Here is a 23,327-nt window from a genome sequence, read left to right on the forward strand (position 1 = left end):
ATATTTTTGTCAACACGGTACTGTTGACAAAAAACAAAACAAAACAAACAAAAAACAGGGAAGGAGGGTACTCTAGAATTCCAGCCAGATTAATGTATTCAGAATGCTTCTGCATTTTCATATCAAACTCTCAATTTCTAACTCTGGCCTTACAGAAAATTTTAAATAATACTGGAAAAGTGGTATATTACCTTAAATTCTGCTACTTTGCTATCTGTAGATGCTAATATATTGCATTACATATAGAAATAATTGGCACCGCTACCCCATTAAAAAAAAAACATTAAATTATGAGACCATTTGAAACTGCTATAGTAGGAGTATCATACTCTGGAACCTCACCAAAAAAAGTGATGTTCTGCCACACTGCACTGCCCTGCTTGGAAGTAAGAATGTGAACATGAGATCTTGTACTTTAGTGTACATTCTAATTTGTGGGGGGAAACAAAGGATTGTTTCAGCCTTCCCAATCTAAGAAAAATCCTGTGACCCTTCCAATACAGAAAGAAGTAAGACACAGGCTGCTGATGTAGCCCTTGTGGTTGTCATGCATGCATTAGTGAGTTAGTATTGCACGCTGTTTCTGGAGGTTTTAATTTCAATAGTCCATTAATCCTTTAAATACATTAAGCATGTCCACCACTTCTGGCAGACCCTCCTGCCCTTCTGATTCTCTGTTATAATTCAGTGTTTTATCCCTGGAGCCTGAGGAGCAACTGCCAACAGCAAGATGGAGAAATTGAATGAAAAATTACACTCTCCTTAACCAGTGATCTCACAATATCCTATTCTGTGTACTCTAATAATCAAGTATAAATATATTAGAAACATACGCACGTTGATTTAAAGCATGTTTGCTCAATCTAGGCTCACTTTCAAACTATTTACTGCAAATAGATTCTTTCACACTAGAGAAGCTTAGTGAGGAGCAGTGTGCCTCTCACTCCCTGCCACATTCTCCTACCAAGGACTGCCCACAGAGGCAACAATGAAAGCAAATCTGCAGAGGTCTTCAAACTGACACAGACCACTCAGTAGACTAAGTATTCAGCAAAAATATGACCAGGGTAGACATTCCACCTTTAAGAGTATGCATTCCCAATGCTTCTTTAGATGATATCAATATTTGACTTGACTCTGCAGAAACCCCATGCATCACTTCAGCCTCCAAAGATGCATGTAAATCAGCATCCGCTTTCTCTAGGAAGAGAGGCATGGACTGTCAATGTGTTACCACTATAGGATGACAAGGCTACAATCACTGAGTGAGCATTTACTCCAAGCCCGGCAATATTCTCAGAGATTCGTGTGTGTTAACTCATTTAGTCCTCAACAAACAGTGAAGCTGGTTGTTTATATAACACAAAATAAAGCTGGGAAATCGATTTTAAGTTTTCTTTCCTAATGAACACATTGTTCTCTGATTTGGAATCCTCAGTGTTGGTTGGAAGAAAATACTTAGTTTTTTGTTATTTATCTCAGTGTTCCAGCTGCTCAGATTTCTCTTGTTGTGTTCATCTGGCATCTTCTCCCAGCACATTTAGGCATCCCACCTAATTTGAGATGTAATGAGTGAAGAGATCCCATGCAGACAAAATGGGCTGGGCTGAACCAACAGCACCTAAGTCAGATTTGTTTTGGCCGACAGTAATACATATGCCATACATTAACATGATTGTTCTATACGTAAGTGCATACCTTAGATATGACCACTGCACAATCTTTAAATTATCTGAAAAGAGGAAAAGAATAAAGGCGAAAGCACAGTGGAAAATATGAAATGCAAGGTGTAAAGCTGAGAAACAGAGATGCCAAATTTAAAGATAATGAAAAGAAGCATAATGAGAGTTTGCTACTAAAAATATCAAGTCTGTATTTAAAATTAAAACTTCCCAAGCTGGAGTCACAGCACTACAACCTTTCCATTTCATTTAATCTTCCACTAACCCTGTGAGATAACCCTGTGAGATAAAATAAGCATCTCATTTTAAACATTAAAAAAGAGAAAATATATTTGGGGGAGGTGGGGAATTTGTTCACAGCACAGAGACTATACAATCAGGCCGAGAATCCACATACAGCAACACAGTGAAACAGATTTTTTTAACATGGTCATAGGCCTGTAAAGAGGCTGTTCCTTGAATCTATTAAGTCTGATTCTGTTGAAAATAGAGGGCATTTAGTTTTCTTATATTGCTAATGAAGTGTCCAACTTCAAAAATAAATAAGCAAATGAAATAGGTCGTGAATGAAAGCAGTTCCCTATGCATTGGTTTGTTTTCCCCCATTCGATTTGTGCATTTTTAAAGGTGTTTACCACCACCTGAAAACAGGGAAAGATATATATCATAGTGCAATTGTGTTTATATTTAATATTCTAAATCCTTAATGTATTTTATATTCTAGATCCTTAATGTCTGCACATAACATAAATGTTTTATTTTTCTTACACAAGTACCCATGGAGGTAATAATGCAAATTGCTATGAATCTCTTCTGTGTGTGAGAGACAGAGAGGGAGAAAGAGAGAGAGAGAGAGAGAGAGAGAGAGAGAGAGAGAGAGAGAGAGAGAGAGAGAGAGAGAGGAGCTGCTTTTGGTCAGAAGCAAGTACAAACCCCACTGTACCTATGACTCAAAATCTACATTTCCCAGTGAGACAGGGGTGCCCTTAGACACACTGCACAGCCAGCCCACCACTCCAGGTTTCTAAGTCTTGCATTGGAACTACCTCTCTCCTTCAGATTTGAGGCTAACTGAATCATACACATTTTTCTTTTCTAAACTAGCTGCTATGAAAAGGGGAAAGATGTTCTTACAAGTAAAATATGAGACTGGGGAAAATTATACTGCTTTGTATGTTGCTGTCTCCTCTTAGAAACAGAATGATCTGCTCATAAATTCTAGTTTAATGGAGCTAACATGGTAGCCAACTGGGCAGCAAGGTTCCCTTTGTAACAAAAACTTGATAAGATCATCATTTGCGCTCTACGTGTTACAAAGACTAAACTTTAAGACGTGCTCAATATACACAAAACCAAATGAGAACATTTATTATTATGCCCCAAAAGAACATTTTCTAGCCCATAGCCTCCACTCACCCTTTGCCATGGGTGGTGTCAGAAACAGTTACTGCACAAGCAGAGATCTGTGTTTCTTTTGCCACAGACAATAAATCTTTAGTGTCTTCTCCTGATACGCTTGGCTCCACTTGCTCTCATGAGGCCCGGCATGTCTCTCTTGCTACCCCCCTCACCTAACAAGGTCATTTCTGAGTGGTGATACAATGCATGGGGGATGTCCAGGCATGCACAATAACCAGGATTGGCTTTTAAGAACTTTGACTGAAAATACTACAAAACTCGGAAAGAGAATCTCTCCCAAGCATAATGCATTCAGAAGTTTGATAGGAGTATACAGGTATGAGTAAGTATAAGTTAAAAGACTGATGCCCTATTTGCTACTGACATAAAAAATACTTTTATAGAAAATAGTTATTTAAGGAAAATAATTTTAGCTTCATAGAAATCATTTTGTGATTGGATAGTAATGTAGGAACTAAAAATAAGAAATGACCACTTGATGACATTCATTTCTATATTACAAAACTGAATCTTTTTATCAATTTATAAATGTAATGTCAGAAAGAATGTGGTAGAAAATTGATTTTGTCCCCATCAGCCTTTCTAAACCAGGTTCCTGAGTGTACGAAGTCCAATGTTCAAAGATGGCTAGTTTGTGCAGAAACTATCTTCTCAAGCAGGCCTTATACTAGCCATGTGGTATCCTTGAGAAAACTGAGGAGAATTTGAAATGCTGCCTCTGTTCTGGGGTTCACATGAAGATTTGATTGAAAAAGTCTGTTTTTAAAGTAAAGGCTGTGAGGAGCTCCGGGCTAATCACCACTAAATTAGAAAGGCAACATTTGACTCGGAGCTTTTGACAACCATGGCACATGCAAAACACATGTTGCTCCAAATTTCAGGCATGACATTTTGTTTTCTTAAAGTGTGAAATTAAAACATAAAAATCCAGAAGTTCACTTTAGATTTGTTGTCTTGGGCCCTGTAAGATGGCTCAGAGGCCAAAGATGCTGGCTGCCAAGCCTGAAGACCTGAGTTCAATCCCTAGAGCCCACATGACTGAAGGAGAGAGAAAGCTCCCAGAAGTTGTCCTCTGCCCTCCACATGCACACTGTGGCACCTGGGAACATGGTAGCACACACACACACACACACACACACACACACACACCAACTAACCACATGTTTGTTTGCTTAAGTTTAAATAAGTCTCGAAAAAGGGGGAGGAAAACACATGTCTACAGAAAGGGTCTTAAGCAAAACACAAAAGATAAGAGTCAGAGATGTTTCAAATGCCGACAGCTGAGACAAAGAAACTGCTAAATGTATTCAATTTAAATATACACTATCATGACAACTCTAATTCAAGATTAAAATCAGTAAATCAGTAACTGCAAGAGAGAAGTAATGAAGGGAGAGGTGGAGAGATTAGGGGAATAGAGGGTAAAGGAGGGGAGGGGATGAAGGAGAGATGTTTGAACTAAAGCAAAGGTTTGATGTAGGCATTATAAGGTTCTGCGGGCATGATTTATTATCTGGATTCCCTCGTTCCCTGAGTCAGCACTATTGTTGCTTCTCTGAGTTCTCCTCTAGCTGTCCAGTGCAGACTTTAAATCCACTAGCCATGCTTTATGTTCAGAAAATACTGCACCTTAATAAATGCCAGGCTATGACTTTAAAACTAAGAAGGATATTCTTGGTAGGAGGTGGCATGATGAAAATTCATCAGTTTGACTGTGAAATGTATTTTAACATCATGGAAAAGACAGGAAGAAGGCAGATACAAGTGCCCACAAACAGGATGAGATGAGCAGACCACATGGGCTTGGTGCATTATTCCATGATAGTTACTTATCTGGAATGACTAGGGGCTGTCTATTAAATAGACAGTGACAGGTAGTAATTTTTCTAATGAATATATGTGTACAAAGATGACCAGCATACAGGGTCAAATGCAAGTCATTAATGATGAAAAGAGCTGGCTTCAACTGTAGAGCTGTCATAGTCTGAGGTTGGTGACCATGCTATGACAAGCCTTACAGAGTGCTTCCTGGGAAAATTCAGTCTAATGCAGTGCATTTTGAAAATATAAATAGCAAATGCTGTGCATAGAAACAGACATAAAATCAGAGTCCTCAATGCCTCAAGACCTTGCTCCTTGGTATATTGTTATTAAATCCAACATAAAGGAGAATTTCACTATCCAGGAACTCTGAGTGTAGCCTTCACCACTTGCTGGCTTTTGGGTCATTATTAAACTCCCATGTGCATGATCCTCCTCTCAGGAGGATCCATTGAGAAAGGGAATAAGCATCATGCAAGTGTGAAATAAATTTCAAGTCTTCCTAAGCCAAGTTCTTTCCTGGGAATGTTGGCCAAAGTGAGGCTTAAATTGCTTTCTGTTAGTAAACCTGTGCCATTCTTGAAATTTTGCTGAAAATATGATAATTGATAAATTGTCATCTCTCACTGTTTAAAGCGAAGTGCATAGCTGATGGTTATAAAACATTTGCAAACATAATGTTCTGTCAGTGGTATCTGAATTTCACTGTTTCCATTAAACTGCAGAAATAAAATAAAACACTTCTAGTCCTGCCTAGGAGGCTGCTCAGTTGGTAAAGTGCTTGCTACACAAGCTTGCAGACCTGAATACTAATCCCACATGTGACTTCATAAGAAGTGGAGCAGAGTCATGGTGGTGCACCTGTCACCCCAGTGCTGGGGAGGCAGAAGGAAGGACCTGCACTTGATGGACAGCTAGTCTTGTTAAATTAGTGAGCTCCAGGTTCACTCTCAAAAATAATGTGGAAATAGAGGAACAACTTAAAATAGGCCTCTGGCCTCCATATTCATGAGAACATATCAGTAGTATGTGTTGGCACACACACACACACACACACACACACACACACACACAGAGAGAGAGAGAGAGAGAGAGAGAGAGAGAGAGAGAGAGAGATACACATATATACATACATACACACACACATCAACACATATACACATACAAAAAAATTCTATTTCTCACTTAGCATTCATTATTTTGCTCAGTCTCACTCAAATTCCTTTTAATTAAATGGTAACCCCCCAAGATTCAACAGTCTTCGATCTTGGAAACAGTGGGAGGAATGTAGCCCTGAATTCCTTTCTTATGTCCTCCCTCCTTCCTGATCCTCATTCCAAAAGTTACTGTGCACACTGTTGCCCTTAGAAATCAAATGCTGCCCTTTAATACCAACTTTTATAAACATAATTGCTTCTGAGAGTTTATACACTCTCAGCCCTCATCCAGGACCCTCTTCAGTCTGTAAAAGATTAACTGTTCTGGAGGGAAGAGAGGCCATGTCCCCAGGAGCCCTAACTGGGTAGTTCCATGAGCTCCTGCTTCCTTCTGCTCTTATCTTCATTTCCATGAAGCCCAACTACAAAATTAGAAGACACTAATTAAAATCTCTTCTGTCTGAGAGACATGGGTTTTCTTCATCCCAACGTTTAAGAAACCAAACAGTAAGATACTTGTCAGCCATTCACTGGTTAGTCTAATAGATTAGCACATTAGGCCCTGCACAAGACTTCAAAGAGTTTCCCTTGTTATCTCCCACCCATGGGTCCAAGGCTCCAAATAACTGAGCCAAGCTTTCCCGCCTTCTACACCTGGTCCACTCCTTCAGAATTGCCTCTGTTCTGTGTTGTTCCCTCAGCTTCCACTTCACCTCATGCTCCACACGTGGAGTGTTTTGCCTTAACACAGAGACCATTATATCTAGACCATCCACTACTAAACGGGCAATCCTTTCCACAGACCCTTCCTCTGTCTTGAGCTGATATTTGAACTGATCATTTTTTACTAGCCACCTGCCAACTTCTGATCCTCTGAGTAGGTTGCAAACATGTTGATGAACACATACTAAATATTTTGGGGTCTTGAACATTGCCTGAAAATAGTGGTTGCTCAAGAAAAAAATGGCTAATTTTATTATATTGCTATGCCTCTCATGTCCTAATTCTAACATATAAGGTAAAGCCATCAATTAATTTGTAGAAAACTACAATTGTGAAGTTGTCACATATGTAAGTATATATAAATATGTTATATATATTAGTCAATTCATGTGTATATTACTAAAATGAGTATGAAGCAAAATTATTATTTTCAAAATACATTTTGACTGGCAGTACTATAATAGATTTCTAGGGCATAAAGTAGTGAGAAATTTAATTAGAAATTAGAATACATCTTGGTTGTATAAATAGTTTTATTTTTGTTTTATTTGCCAATTGCCTTTCTTACTCTGGATTAAATCTTTTGGGGTTTTTTAGTTTTATATTTTTCTGTTTGGGTTCTGAGGATTTTGTTTGTTTGTTTTCACTTGTTTGCTTGCTTGCTTATAAAAGACTCTCACTGTGTAGCTCAAGCTGGCCTGTAACCTGCTATGTAGCCCTTGCTAGCCTCAAACTCATGTCAATTCTCTCTTAACCTCCAAAATGCTGGGGTTTCAATTGCCAGTCACCATACCCTGCTGGATTACAGTTTTTCAAGACCTATTAACCTCTTGACTACCACAGTAGAACAATACTAAACTTCTAGCAGGTATGAGTTATCCAGTCTTCTTTAAATTTAAAAGAAAAAAAAAACTTAGCTTCTCTTTAGATGCATTAAGTGGCAACTTGTAGCTCCTTTCTCTGATTTTATTGGGAAACATTTTGCCTCAAAACAGAAAAGAGGAGACTGAAATGAGTCTGTAGAAACAAAGTAACAAACATTTGTAACTGAATAGGGAAAGTATTTACTACAAATAAATAACTTACATTTAAAATATAGACAACATTTTTTTTTCTTTTGGCTGTCTTTTTTAATGTAAAAGTATTTGCCTGAGTATCTATTTGTGCATCACTTAAATGCCTGGTGCCCACAGAAGCCAGCAAAGGGTGTTAGATTCCCTGGACCTAGTTACAGAGAGCCGTGGGTTATGAACTGTCATGTGGTACTGAGAGAATTTGAGTCCTCTAAGAGTAGCTAGTACTCCTAACCACTGAACCTTCTCACCAGCCTCTGCCTTGGTGTGGGAGACACTCACTCTGTAATCAGGCCCTTAGTTCTGGAAATACAGAGGTGAGCATCATGCTTGACTTTAATATTTTTTCATGTCTGCCATTAAGCAGAGTGTCTGACTATCGCTATTGAAAAACTAATACTGTTGTGCTTAGAAAAGAAATACCCAAATAAACATCCTTGGAGCAGGGAATCTATTATTCAGTACAAATGCATTTTTTCAGAAAAATCATAACATCAACAATATTAGCATTATGGTGCCATGCCATGAAAGTCTTTCAAAGTGTCTCCTCAAACCCCAGGTTCTGAAAGAGTTCCTGTTGTAATTTAAGAAAAGCAGCTCACAGAGAGAAAGACACCACAGGACAGGATTCAAGCAGAGGGATTTTTATTTGGGAAAGGGACAGGAGCAGCAGGAGAGAGGAAAGAGGGGCAGAGAGAGAGAGAGAGGGAGGGACACAGACAAAGAGAGGGAGAGAGAGAAGAGATGGGGTACAGGGGGTGGGAAGGGCCCTTTTAAAAGGGAACAAGGTGAATAGGCACAGTGGCAGCAGCTGAGGGCATATCCTGTCAGAACCCCACAGACAGGCCAGCACAGATGCCTGAATACTAACAGTACCAACACTGGAAGTCATTGGCCTCCCATGGCATATTTAAAACTAAAGTTTTATCTTAATAAAGCTGACTTTGTATTCCAGTCTTAATGAAGCACTAAATGTATTTGATGTATGAAGTGCCTAGAAGAGTATAGTTAATTAGTATTTTTCTACTCATAAACAACCTAAAATGCACTAACTGATCAAGAGTAAGTAAAGTGTGTCACAAGAAGAAAATTGCAAGCAAGCCATTCTCCTTAGAGGTTTGTTGAAACCTGGGGCTAGAGGTCAAAGGCTAGATGGGTGTTATCTGCCATTCAGTGAGCTGTGTGGAGAAAGACCACTTAATAGAAGTGTATTTATCTAATTTAAATCAAAGTGATTGGTTTTCATTTAACATGTGTCTAGTATTGTTAGCCTTGCTTGAAAAATCAATTTTAGTGTGACCCAATGGGAGAACTGCTCCATGTATCTCTATATATTTAGTGACAGGGACACATTAGTGCTCTTCTGTGAGCAACTATTAAATAAAAGGAAAGCTTGTACTGTTTGGTTGTGCCACACGGTAGCAAACTGTAGCTTACCAAAATGACCATGGCAATAATCCACTATCATATATTAAATTCTCTTTTTGAGGAAAAGTCATAAAGAAACTGAGAAGTTATAAAAATAGAACACTAGTAGGCAATTAGCTATATAGATGTCTTAAATCTTCATCCCCTTTGCATCCTTCCATATGCAGCTATTTTCAAATTAATGTAAAGCATAACGGCAGCAGGAAAAAAAGGCCACTATGGAGCTAGAACCATGGCTTTGCGACAGCCACTTGAGCAGTTGTCAGCATGTTATGAAGAATGCTTGCCATTTTTCAGGCTTACATGTTTATGTTTTTTCTTAATCATGGATAGCCTAGGAAATGTCTTTTTGCTGAGTACGTGTTGCGTAAAAATGTATTTGTTAATAGTAAGTTAGAGTTTGCCAACATAAATTCTCTTATAAAAGCCTTTTCTCTGAGGGGGTGATGGGCAGGGTCCAGAGACATCCGGTGAGTAAAAAGTAAAGGGCCCTTCTTCATAGAGCTGCCTTGTTTAGATGAACTCATACCCAAAAGTATTTTGGGTATCTTTTCAGAATCTACACAAATGAAAAATTGAGACATGAGAAAAACTGTGTTATATTGACACAAATCAATGACAGTGTAGAAATGCCATACCCCTGGGCTCCCCTGAAGTAGCCTTTCTGATTGCAAGCTGCATTAACTGTACCTTCATCCAACAGTCCTCTTGCCTAACTCACAGTCTTCTCCCACTGGACAATAGCTTGTGAGTCCTGGATACACTACCTATTGATATCTCCTTTGCACCTGCTCATTCTCTTCTACAGGGGCATAGAATTAAAACTGTGGGTGAAAGAGTTATATCGAACAACTGATGAGTTCCATTTTGGTTCAATTATTCCTTACCCTGCAGCCTATGAACTTTCTGTGGAAATTCATTACCACTCTGATACATCAAATTTTATTAATTGATGAACACAAATTAAAAACATACAATGTATGTTATCATAGAGTAATATTTTTATGCATGCATGCATAAAAATGTATGTATGCATGCTGAATACACAACAAAAGCAATCTGTCAATAATGATGATGTAGCTGCCGAGAGAATCAAATTTAAAACCAAAAATTTAAAAGCACCTCCATACCTGTATAATTTATCTTCTTTTTTAGCCGGTTTCCTAAAATATAAAATTTATTGCAAAATGATAGCATGGAACCAGATGTAGTGGCCAAGACAGGCAGATTGCCACAAGTTCAAAGCTAGCCTGAATTATAAAACAACAACAACAAAAAGACAGTGTGGAAGCAGGTCACGTTCATTGAACTAGAAATCTAAAAGCCAGAATTTGAGTCTAGGCCCAACTGCTCTCTAACAGTGAGATGTTGAAGAATGTACTAAACTGGGTCTCATTAATTTCATCTGAGACTGATATGATGTCTAACTCTGAAACAGTTAAGGCATAAATCAGATAACCAAAGATGTAATAGACACTCACGGGCTGCTGACTGAATTGGGGTTCTAGATCCATCCTATGAAAAGAAGACCATAAATTCCCTCAATAGTTGCAACACCTGTTTTCCCTACACTAGTAGATACCCAACACACATGCACCCATACACAGATGCACACAAGCATTACAAATTCTGAAACTCTGAGCCCCGATGATCTACCTAAATATTCCCAAGAAGCAAGAAAAGAGTCCTCAAAAAAAAAAAGAGAGAGAAACATACTACACAAGGATCCACACCATTCCAGGTTAATAAAGCAAACCTGCTGCTCTAAAAAGAACCATTTATATCCAGAGACTGTTCTTCTACACAAAAATCTGCTGGTCTTAACCCAGAAGAGCTATTGAACACAAACTTCATGCAAATCCGTTAGTGACCCATAATGAAAGACTATAAAAGAGAAGCAGAAACATCAATAGAGTCTAGGCCACACAGAAAAACATTTTCTCTACTGACCACAATCTGAGAGGCTGCCAAGAGCATAGTCCTGACCTTTGTGTTGTGTTATTACTGACCATTCAAAATTTCCATGGGCTTTTTAGGGCCTATGAATTAAAATCTAAACTGGTGACATCAGCAGACTTTACATCTGCGATAGTTTGTATGTACAACTTAAGTAAGTTGGTTAATAGAGTATTTCATCTCTATATTTTTCCTATGTACTATGTAAAGCAACACATAAAAGGTAAGACAACAATGCAAAGAATAGCACATATCACAAAGTCTAATGTGTTTTGTGAAGTATTATTTTAAGGTGTGTTACATTCATTTCTGCTGTAGAACATTTATTTGGTGATGCAAAGATGTGTTGTATTCTTTTATGTTACATTTGTTTAACTCTGTGAAGCTGTGTTATTTTGCCTGTCTAAAACAACTGATTGGTCTAATAAAGAGCTAAACGGCCAATAGCAAGGCAGGAGAAAGATTAGGTGGGGCTGGCAGGTAGAGAGAATAAATAGAAGGAGGGAAAAAAAAGCAAGAGAACAATAGAAAAAATAAATTTGAAAAAAGCAAGAGAGCGAGGAAGACATCAGGGGCCAGCCATCCAGCTATACATCCAGATAGAGAGTAAGAGTCAGAGTGAAAGATACAGAAATGGGGAAAGGTAAAAAGCCCAGTGGCAAAAAGTAAAGGGGATAATTTAAGTTAAGGAAAGCTGGCTAGAAACAAGCCAAGCTAAGGTTGGGCAATTATAAGAAAGAATAAGCCTCTATGTGTGATTTATGTGGGAGCTGGGTGGTGGGCCCCCCAAAGAGTAGAGAGAAAGGAAAACCAACTACAAATGTGTGGTTCTAAATCTGATGATCAATAATATCCAGTCCCCTGATTAAATCTTACTACTGAAGTTTAGGCCACTGCTGTCAACTCAAGATCTACATAGAGAAGCTACAATAATTCCATACATTACATATTTTGCTACTGATTTTTTTTAGACAAATACATGGCAAACACAGAATATAATCCTGAAAACTTATTTCAGAAGTTCTGAGACTTATCTATTTTTAAAAGATTTTCCCCTTGAAGATTTTTAAGCCAGTTTTGGCAGACAAAAATACCCATAAGTAATAGAAGTAGTTACAACTTTCCATTGAAAAGCAATGCAGAACACTGCCACAGACTTAAGAGGGAAAGGAAGTTAATGGGAAGCATGAAAAGGGAGAGAGAAGGGATTTTAAGAATAGATGGGTTAATCTGTTTACTTCAAAGTGATCAGAACAGCAATCATTAAAAATTCATATTTTGTTGTGTATTACCTAAACAAATATTTCATGTTCCTATTTATTGAGTTTTGTTCAGGGAGATAATATTTTGTTTCTTCATCTTCTTTGTTCTCTCTCCTTTTTCTTCTGTTCCTCATTCTAGCTCTGCTTGTTATTCTTCTATGTCATTCCATACCTGACATCTCCCCTTCAGTGAAGTATTTTGTACTCAGGTAACATTATTCTGACTTATTGCTAAACTGTATCTGGAGATTTTATATGGATTTATTGTTACTTGTCCATTGTTTCTGCATGCTTATAGCAGCTGTCAAAGGTGAAGGCCTGACTATTAACACAAGGAAATACTTGAAAGATACAAATGAAAATATTTACATCCAGCACACACACACTTCTCTGCCTCCAAAAATTCTTATCTCATAAAACACCGTTTGATATCAAAGTATGGCAAATTAAGGCCTTTAATATCATCAGTATTAATAATTTAGATTTAAAATTCTTGGCAAATAATTAGGATTAATGACAGAAACCATGCCCCTTTCCCCAGTCAGTGTGACACTTGCTTGCTTTCCCATCATTCCTTCCAGGCTCATTTTGTGAGAACAGAGGTCCAGAAACTTGGATCCTGTTATCTGCAGCTTTTTGCAGCACAGTTAGCAAAATAGACACGAGCGAATTTACAACCAGCAGCTCAGACAGCTGCCTTACTTAGCAGTTAATAGAAAAGGCACTAATCTAGTTAGGATCTAGGGCTAGTTCATAAATCTGTATTCAGAGGACAGCTTAAGCCATCACACATTTTTCCAGACAGTAGGATCTGAATTAGACTGTCAGCTTTCTCACCATGAAGAGCCAGTATTTCTGTAAACTAGAACAATGAGACCCGGAGCTAACATAAGCTACATGCCAGCCAGCTGGGTGAGTGACTAGGCGACGCATGATTGACAAGAACCTACATGGTTTGGCAGGGACTAATATGTATCTAGAAGAATGCCAAACACTAAAAACTTTTCTTGGATCAAATAGGAAGCAAAGATCAAATACTTTTTTAGAAGAAAAAATGGGGGAAATGCTACTTTAAGAAAAAACATGCTCTAATAAAATAAATTTATGAGAATAACTAACCTTCTTCTATGCAGAATTCAGCCTAAAGGGAAATTATTGTGTCATACTTGTGTAACTCAAAAAATGCTTAATTTAGTTCATTATAAGTTAAAATTGATAACCATGAAAAACCGACAAATCTTAGCTCCATAAAATAACATTTTATGTACCACTATTCCCTACCATGCCTTAATAGGGAATTACTCACACTTGTCAAATATTAGAATTGCTTTGTCTTCATGTTCTCAGCAGCTTATTTTCAGTAAAGTGTGGGATAGTAAAATATAAAGTAATGACCATATTAACACTTAAATTTACAAAGTCAAGTGACATTTCTCTCACATACCCCTAGGATCTAACACGTCATTCATTTTTATAAATTACAGTAGGGACATTTGTTTACAGAATTCTGTGAATTGAATTGATCTCATACATGCAACAGCTAGGATACTGTGCCCAGATGTAGAATGTGAAAAATCTTGAAGCTTCTTACAAAGCTGTAAGAACCATTTAGGCATGTTCATGTCTACTGGGTCTCTCCTTATATGTATCTTAAAGGACAGGGCAAATGATTGAGAGAATTATACAATTAAACCTGAAAGCCTCCATGAGTCATATAGTTAAGTCCAGTTACACACAGGGAATGTGGATACAACCAGGCATCCAAGTGGAAAATCACATAAGCTCCCAGACATGCAGGTGGAAGTCAGGAGGGAGGGTAGAACTGTCTGAGAAAGGTGTGCCTAATGGTGATAACAGATCACCGGGCTTCTCTGTGCTCTCCAGAGAAGGGTGAGATACCAGAGAAACAGACTAAGGATTAGGACTTATAGACACACTGGGGTTAAGAATAAGGTGGGGCTGCAATGAAAGAGGAATACTGCAGGAAAAAGCACCTTTTACTCTAGAATTCTTATCACTATGCTACATACATAAACAGGCAATATGAATATTGTACCGCCGTACTCCGCAGACTTAGCATCTCTGTTAGGCGATTAAATATAAAGGGGATTTACTTGTGTGCCTGGTCCTCCTTTGGGAAGACTCTAAATGTATGACATAAAATACACCGAATTCAGAATAAACTGTTAGAAAATCATTAATGCCATGAAATGTGTTAGAAAAACATGGATTTTAAGAAGGAAACGGCTTTATTTAAAAAGCCTGTTTCAAATCTGTAATTTATATTTAAAACAAAATATGCTTAGTAATCAACCAAATTATGAAGTATAAATCTCATGTGAGTGTACATGTATGTCTATGAGATATATGTACGTAAGATAGATGCATATTTAGCTTTCAGTACATTAACCAACTTGCTGAGAAATATCATGAGAATCTAAAGTTTATTCTCCGCAAGTATTGATGTGAACAGATCTGTGAACAGAAATATATGATGTACATTAGAAGATAAAATTAATTTGAATTGAATTTGAATAAACTAGCCAATATCATTGTTTTTGAAAAATGTAAGGAGAAATAAAAATAATTTCACATAATCCATTAAGAGGAGATAATTATTATTGCAAGGCCAGAAAAAAATGTAAACAAATGGAAGGGTGCTAATGTGTGTATATGTGTATTTGCTTTCTTTTCAGCTTAAAAAGTAAATCATACTTATTTTACATCTGAAAATCATCAGTTTCAAAATACTCAATTATTAGACATTGTAATTTTATTCAAAGTAAAAATAGTGGAAATGTAAATGTGAAGGCATTTTATAAGATGAATTACTTATAGATTATCTGTACATATTATGAGAGATCCTAGGTTTTATTTGTAAGTAAAAGTGAAATAAAATATATCTAGCAAAGAACTTAGGCACCTAAGGAGTGGAAGGGAAAAACACATTGATAGCAAATGGGCAGTCCTAAAACATACATACCAGTAATATTACACAAACTGAACAGACTTATAATTTGTAATATATATGTATAAACATACACAAATGTATGTAACAATGAAATCGAGGTCGTGGATTAGGCATATGTGGGGGGGTTGGAGTGAGGGATGGGAAGGAGGGGAAGGTTATTGTAATTTTAAAAATAAAAGAAATAAAAGAAATACTTGTTAAAGTATTTAGCAAAGTAAACAAGCCTCTGTCCCTAAAGTATTGCTTCTAGAAGGTGTTTAAATGCTTTTAAGGATCACAGGACACCCAAGCATGCTGGCACACACTTGTAATCCATCACTCAGGAGATTGAAGCTCAAGACCTCTACAGTGACTACAAGCCAGTCCACAGCTACACAGCAAGACTGTCTTTGGGAAAGAGAAACTGATGAAGCAATAAAAACTTCCTACTCAAATCAATTTCCTTTTCTGAGTTGTGAAAATTTCTGCATTAAACTTGTAAATGGGCATCTGGTAGACCTTAAGGCATGATCATAGCATATTTTTTTAAATAATCAGTTATTTCAAAATGTTATTTTCTTTCTTCTTAGAGTGCACCCTGAGCTCCAAATTAAAAAATAAACATTTAACATAACGAAAACTACAATTTTGTAATAAAAATCTGTGAAGTGATTTATTAGAGATGTATTTTCTCCTTTATAATGAACATTACATTAAGATTAAATGGGACTAGAGAGATGGATCAGCGGTTAAAAGCATTTTCTGCTCTTGCAGAGGAGCCTGGTCTGGTTCCCAGCATCCACGTGGTGGCTCACAATTGCCTGCAACTCTAGTCCCAGGAGATCTAATGATTTTCTTCTAGTCTCCACAGGCACCTGCAGGGGATGTACATACATACACTCAGGCGCGCGCGCGCGCGCACACACACACACACACACACACGCACACGCACACGCACACGCACACGCACACGCACACGCACACGCACACACACACACACACACATACACATAAAATAAATAGATACTGTTTACATATAAAGTACTCAAAAGAAACAGGCAAGGAAAATATTAAAGCATAACTGAGGTCATCTCTCTTCCGGGACGGATGACTATGTGGATGCTCCCAAGACACTCCCATCTACGCACACACTCAGGTTATAAAAACAGTGTGTTCAGCTCTGGAAAACTGACGTCAACTTTTGGCCTTTTTTTAACCTTTTTGTTTTATTTTGGATATTGCAATAGAATTACATTTCTCCCTTCCCTTTCAAACCCATCCATATCCCTCCTAACTCTTTTCTAAATTATGGCTTCTTTGTTTATTTATGCTATTGCATGAATACAGGTATATGCATACATATTCCTAAATATAACCTGCCTAGTCCAAATAATGTTACTTGTATGCATATTTTCATGGCTGTTTGGCACTGGACAGCCTATTGGTGCTCTCTTCCTTGAGGAAAGCCACCTCTTGCCTTTTTGAAAAATATTCTTTCACTGTGCCTGCCAAAGCTTTTACATGAAGAAAAAAATTATCTTTCTAAAAGTGGTGCATTAATGGAAAAAGAGGTGTTTATTCTAATACATAATTTTCTTTATTAACTATTAAAATGTTCATTAGGAGTCCAAATACTATTTACAGGACTTTTAAAAAAATTCATCTAGCTTTGTAATTTAAGTAATTAAATTTTACATATCCTGCATCTCACAAGAAATCAGAATAAATTAACATATACCTGTTTATTACATAATTAAGAGGTGGTTTTATTTAAGTTAAGAAGTAGAACTGAAAGACACTCTGTGAATATTAATTTCCAGTGTACAAGACATTAGTTGATAAGCAAATGTGTTCTGTACTACTGAGTACATTTATACAACCACAGTGTAATCAAATGCCCATCTATGCAGACATGCACCCCCAGCAGCAGCCTGTGGGGTTGCCGAAATAATGGCATGTTCCTGTCATGGGTTGTTCTAGTGGACATTTTACCAGTTAAATATGTGTCACCTATAGGTTGTAAGTTGTAGTTAGTTGCAGTCATTAGCAGTATACATCCAGGCACTGAAAACATTAAAAAATATAGAACCATTTGATGAAAAGATCAAGCTTCTCCAGAACCCACAGAGTTGACACTGCAAATGTGGTGGTCGACAACAGAAGCAGCGGGCAGGAAGTCCCAATGAGGAGGAGTTGGTCAGTTTGAGAATGGAGTGGCTGAACTGTGTCAATATCACATGACTCATAAGCTCACCCTGCCCCTTGGCAGGCTGGAGTCATTGAAGAAGCAGCGATTCAAGAAGAGTAGACCTGATTGCTTGAGCATGAGAATTCAGAAGCAGGGTTAACAGGGGAGTGACATAAATCGCTAACTAGGAAATAAACTGGAGGTGGGCTTCGGCCCACGAAGCTCTTCAGCACCTCCTAAAGGAGTTAGGGCTCCCGATGATCTTGATGCATCTTGTCTTGTTTTGCTATAAACTTCTAAAACGTCTCAAAGAATGCAAAGCACATCAGTAAAATTTATGTGTTCTCCACATACTGGGTCTGCCTTCACCTAAAACTTCTACTATGCTGCTTGCATCACTGCCGACTGATGAGGCCGCCAGCTCCAGCTTCCATCCCCAGACCCTGCTGCTCCGAAGCACACGTTTGCATAGGCAGCTCTCATCATCTCAAGATGACCATACAGCTGCTTCCTGGGTGGTGGGGTAATTCACAAGACTGAAGTATTTATTCTCTTACAATAGCCTGGGACTCCTACTTGCCAGGCTAGCATTTTAACCCATCCCATTGCCGTTTATACACCTGTGAACAGTTATGAGCTTTTTGTATCATTTTTGATAAAAGCCAAATTGATGGATTTTCTTCCAGCTAATTGTAGATAATAGAAAAGGGTGTTCTCCCTCCAAGAGAAAAATGTCTGTTTAATTTGAGACACTACAGGCATGGAGTTCTGAGTAATTAAGAAACAAACTGAAGCGAATTTAATTTCCTAGATTTTTGTTTTACTGGGGGCAGGAGGATGCTATTTCATTTGATAAAAGAACCTTAAATTTCATATCCGCAAAGGTAAGAAACTCTGAGTTAGGACCTCTAACAGTGGAGCCAGTGTTTAACCCTAGAGCACAAATGGACTTTGGAAGCCCATACCTTATGGAGGGATACTATTGCATCCCAGATACAGCAAGAAGGGCCTAGGCCCTTCCCCAAAACATATGACAGACTTTGAAGGTCCCTGGTGGAGGGCCTCACTATCCCTGGGGAGAAGGGGAATGGGTGGGGGGGATTGGTGGGGAACATGGGAGGATGGGAGGGCAAGGGAGTGGGGGGGTGGATATGTAAATATGAGTAGTAATTAAAGAATTTAAATTAAAAAATAGAAAAAAAAAAGAGCTTGGAATAGCAATGAGTATAAGTCCATGTATTTCAGGCATGTTCTGGGAGTCTTCTGTAGCAGCTGTAAGTTGATGTCTGCTCACTGGTGAATGAGGAACCATTTGAAGGTTAACATAACCTCGAACACTGTCAAGAAGGTCCTCGGGGATTTACTTGGTTTGTGGAACAACTCCAAACTAGTCCTGTGCTTTCTTCTTTCTTTGCCTTTCTGCTTCTCAACTCTCTTTTCATAGAAAAAAAAAAAAAAAAAGGAGGACGCATGGTAATGCATCATTTATAAATTACCTTGTTATTGAGGGGGGAAACACACATGCACACACAAAACACGGCTTTGAAAACCAAACAAACTCCTGCTGTGGACTCAGGCCTGTTTGATGGAGACCCTTCAAAAGAGTCCAGGGCGTAATGGAGGTTGTTTGTGCAGAGACTTCGATCTGTACCTGCTGTCCCCTGTCACTCCCTGGAAACTTGGCGGCAGATGTTGCAGCAGTAAGTTGTCTCTGAAGTGGCTCTCTGTCCTGTCCCCCCACCGCCGTGGAGTCAAACTGCATTAGATCTCCTATTTGTGCCTCCGGCAAGTTTGGGAGCGCAGCTGTGTCCACCCCACTCCTACCTTTGGAGTTTCAGGCCTCCAGGCAGCGCGAGCGAGACCAAAACGGTCCTGCCGCTCTCAACTACCTCGGCTGACAATCCGCCGCCACGGCTGCCAGCAGATGTCGGGACAACCTGCTAGCGCGCACCTGGCCGCCAAACCCGCGACTCCCAGGACCTGCCGCCCGCATCAAAGCCCGCGCTCGCCCGCAGCCGCGCGCTGGGAGCCCGCCCGCCCCCGCGGCCGCTTTGATAAGGCTCGCACCAACTTCAGCCTCGGCATCAAGGACTTTGGAGCGCGCAGAGCTCAGCCCGGGAGCACCGCGGCCTCTGCGCCCCAGCACAGCTTCGACTCCAAATGGGCCAGGAAGGACTCGCTGCCCCACCTGCGGGACTCATGGCAGGCAGCTTCAGTACTGTGGTCGCAGGTTTGTTTACTAGGCTGAGCTCTCGGGAGGCGGAATCTGCAGGAAACTGTTCCTACATAAATGACAAGGCTGTTTTCCAAAGCACAAAACAAGCTGCTGGGTAGGCAGGGGTTGTGTTCCTTGGAGCCCATGAGCCAGGCCCTGAGAACGACTGTGGTTTATTAGCTGTCATGCAGCTTAAAGCCAGCCTCCTCCTCCTCCACCCTCAGAGGATGTGACTGTCTGGTATACAGATGAAAACGGATTATTTATGCCCTGACAATGTAAACGAACACCCCCATCTAAATGCTGGCTTTTCCGAGCCTTCCTAATGCCTAAAATGAGCAAACTGTTTCACAATCACGTACTAACACTTCTGTACCAACACAAATACTTCACAGAGCACAAACCAAACTAAAGATTGTGTTTGCCTATATTCCTGCATACAAAAAAGGTTGATGACCACAGAAGACAAAGGAAAATAAAACTACTAATGACACCAATTCACATTGATAAATTTCAAAATTTTTTAAAGGACCTGACCTTAATAACAGATAACATTTGTTGCAATGAGCTATTTTATATCGTAGACAAACTATTTCAATAAGAGTTTACCATGCTTCTCTATGCTGACAACACACTATTTCATAGGCTTTCTAATATTTAGTGGAATACTTCACCGGAAAGCAAATTTTTAGAGCAAACTGATAATCAGATGAAAATGAAGATCTCATATTACATATATACAGTTCATATTTATATGAAGTATGTATTCGTAATTTAGAGTTTTAATGTTTAACTCGGTTTAAGCAAGTATTGGTGAATTTTAGGGGCGTAAATTTTGCAGAGATCCTTTTTCATAACAGTTAAAAGAGAATACAAAATTTTAGGAAGAGAATTGGAAACCCCCCCCCAATATCTCACTATTCACTCAATACCCATCCCCCTCTGGGTCCTGACATCATGTTAGGAGATTCAGCAATATTTCTGAAGTTGTATACCCTAACTAGCTGAATTTGGATGTCTCTGAAATGTTCCTAAGTTGTTAGACATAAAAATTTTAAATCTGTTTAAACTCTTAAACACCAACTAAGACCACCTAATACTAAATTCATAGTATCTTGGCTTCATAACATACATACTAACTTGACTAATGACATCATAGCTTTAAGGAGTAGCATGTCAGACCTAAGTGAAGGCAGAGTCCTCCGAAGCAGATGTGTATGGTGTTCACTCCTTCAAGGAGAAAAAGGGCTTTGCTCACAACATAAAAGCAGCCTAGCATCATGAACAGCACCCAGTCTCTCAACCAAACCTGCCACTGTTGCATACTTTGAACAATTTCTCTAAAATTGCTACACTAGGGTAATGGTGTAAAATATTAGAAAAATATTAATAACAGAATGATCCTAAATGGATTTCTAAATCCTAAAGCAAGAGCTTTAGACAGACTCCTTGGTGAGGAAAGCCACACATACCGTACATCTGTAATTATGTGGCTCTAAATACCACTACCATGGACTTCTTTGCTGCTTCAAGCCTTAAGGACACCTTGACATATTTCAGACACTAGACTGTGGCAACCACTGAAGGCAGGTAACACTTTATACTGAAAGACAGCATCTCTGAGGTATTTTCCCTAGATCTCATTGCTGCTAAGTGCTAGAGGAAAGACTTCAGATGCTAATTCCCAGTCTGTTTCTTCCAAAAGAAAATAATTCACAACACTTGTCTTCAAAGTCAAATGCTAAAGCAATGGGCATGCTTATGATTTTAATTAATTATCCGGAAAGGCACTGGTATGGAATTGGCTTGAAAATGCATTTTAAAAAACAAAATTTACAAATACCTGTGTAACAAGAACATGAACTGTATTGATTCCATCCTGCATGCTAATAGGAAGTTTTAAATATTTTTCATTAATATTTCCCTACTTTCATTATATGGCCCCCATCACCTTTCTCAACAAATACCCATACACAAACCTCATCTCCTTCCTGGGGTCTCATCAAGGACACCCGGTCATACTGCTTCAAGATCAAGGCCCAGAGTGCATCCAGACGACCCTAAAGAGATATTAGATTTATGAAATTGTGTAACTTCATTTCATCATTTAGTAAGTTAGTAAATACAAAATCTCGAAGGTTCTTAATGCTAAGAAAATAAGCAGTTGCTAGAGCACAAAATGAGTACCTGCTATTTGATCTGCCTTAGTCTTCCTTGAGGTCAGGAGAGACTGTAAAAGCTAGATTTAAGATATATCACACAAAATGCAGGCAAGTACCTTAATTGGCGTGTACCACTTTGTCTGAGGGGTCTGGTGTGTGGGTTTGGGTCGAGGTGGTCTCGGTGGGACGGGTGTCTCTTCTTCGGGGATCATCACCACAGCATTTTTTGCTTTCTCTAGCCTTGCACCTTCCTCAGTAGATCCTTTATCTCCCCAGCGGACCTTTAAAATGAAGGAGACACTGCTGTCAGACAAAATGTCCTGCAGGAGCAGGCTGTTAGGTGACCCACAGGCCTTTGAGTCATCAGTCCAGCGTAAGAAGATGAATTGCCATACTGACATCCAGCTCCTTTTCTTCTGCATTTTAATGGGTTCCTTTCCACTCATTGTTGATTTGCCTGTGTGTATATGTATGGGTGTATATGTAAATGTCCATGTGTGTTTGGATTCATATGTGTGTGGAGGCCACAGGTCAACTTCAGATGTCATTCTTCAGGTGCCCTTCATCATGTGTTTTGAGACAAGGTCTCTCTCACAGGGATCTGGAGCTGGCCTATTAGAATAGACTTGTCTTGACAGGACAATCCAGGGATCTTGGTTTCCTCATCATAACCCAAATGCAGAATAACTCTTTGTAAATATGATGCCACGCAAATCTAATGGTTTGTAATGGTTTCTCCATTATTTCAAATACGGAGACAATTTGTGTTATACGTAGATTATGTAAAAACCAGTTCAAGATATGCTACAACGCACCATATGTCATCTCAGCGAAGGAAAAAGTTTAAAGCCACTGACCTGGATTGTTAAGCAGGAAGACGGATGGTTACATTTCATAGAAATAATGGTGCAAGCATTTGGACGAAGCTATTTTGATAGTTCTACACACACACACACACACACACACACACACACACACATATTTTTACTACAATTTTAGAATAGTTTTCAATTTCAAGTGGACCCTGCTTAGTCATTGAAGTAATCTGTATCTTTCAATTTGATCAATGGCTAGAGTGTTCTTTGTGAGGCTGTTAAATTTGTTTGAAACATATTAAACCTTTAAGGCTAGATAGCTGGGCTATCTAGGAAGAGAGAAAGAAAGCAAGAAAGAAAGGAAGGAAGGAAGGTAGGTAGGAAGGAAGGAAGGAAGGAAAGATAAACATCTTTTTTTCAGATCACAGTCTTGGCCTAGATAAGCCAAGAATGAAATCTTTAGACATACTAATTGA

At 38.8% G+C, this 23,327-nt stretch overlaps 1 protein-coding gene across 4 annotated transcripts in view; it reads right to left on the reverse strand.

Annotated features, from left to right (window-relative positions):
• Antxr2 (ANTXR cell adhesion molecule 2) overlaps positions 1-23,327 on the reverse strand; it is a 171,207-nt gene that overhangs the window by 75,278 nt on the left and 72,602 nt on the right. For 3 of the 4 annotated variants that reach the window (XM_027387666.2, XM_027387668.2, XM_027387667.2), the window contains exons 15-16: positions 22,153-22,317; positions 21,854-21,934 (exon numbers count right to left, since the gene is read on the reverse strand). In XM_027387666.2, coding sequence (XP_027243467.1) covers positions 21,854-21,934; positions 22,153-22,317 — 246 coding nt within the window. Of the gene's footprint in view, positions 1-18,895; positions 19,094-21,853; positions 21,935-22,152; positions 22,318-23,327 lie in introns of those variants that run through there. The other variant, XM_027387665.2, reaches the window with a different exon arrangement.

Source organism: Cricetulus griseus (genome assembly GCF_003668045.3).
Source record: "Cricetulus griseus strain 17A/GY chromosome 1 unlocalized genomic scaffold, alternate assembly CriGri-PICRH-1.0 chr1_1, whole genome shotgun sequence".
In the NCBI taxonomy this organism is placed as follows: domain Eukaryota; kingdom Metazoa; phylum Chordata; class Mammalia; order Rodentia; family Cricetidae; genus Cricetulus; species Cricetulus griseus.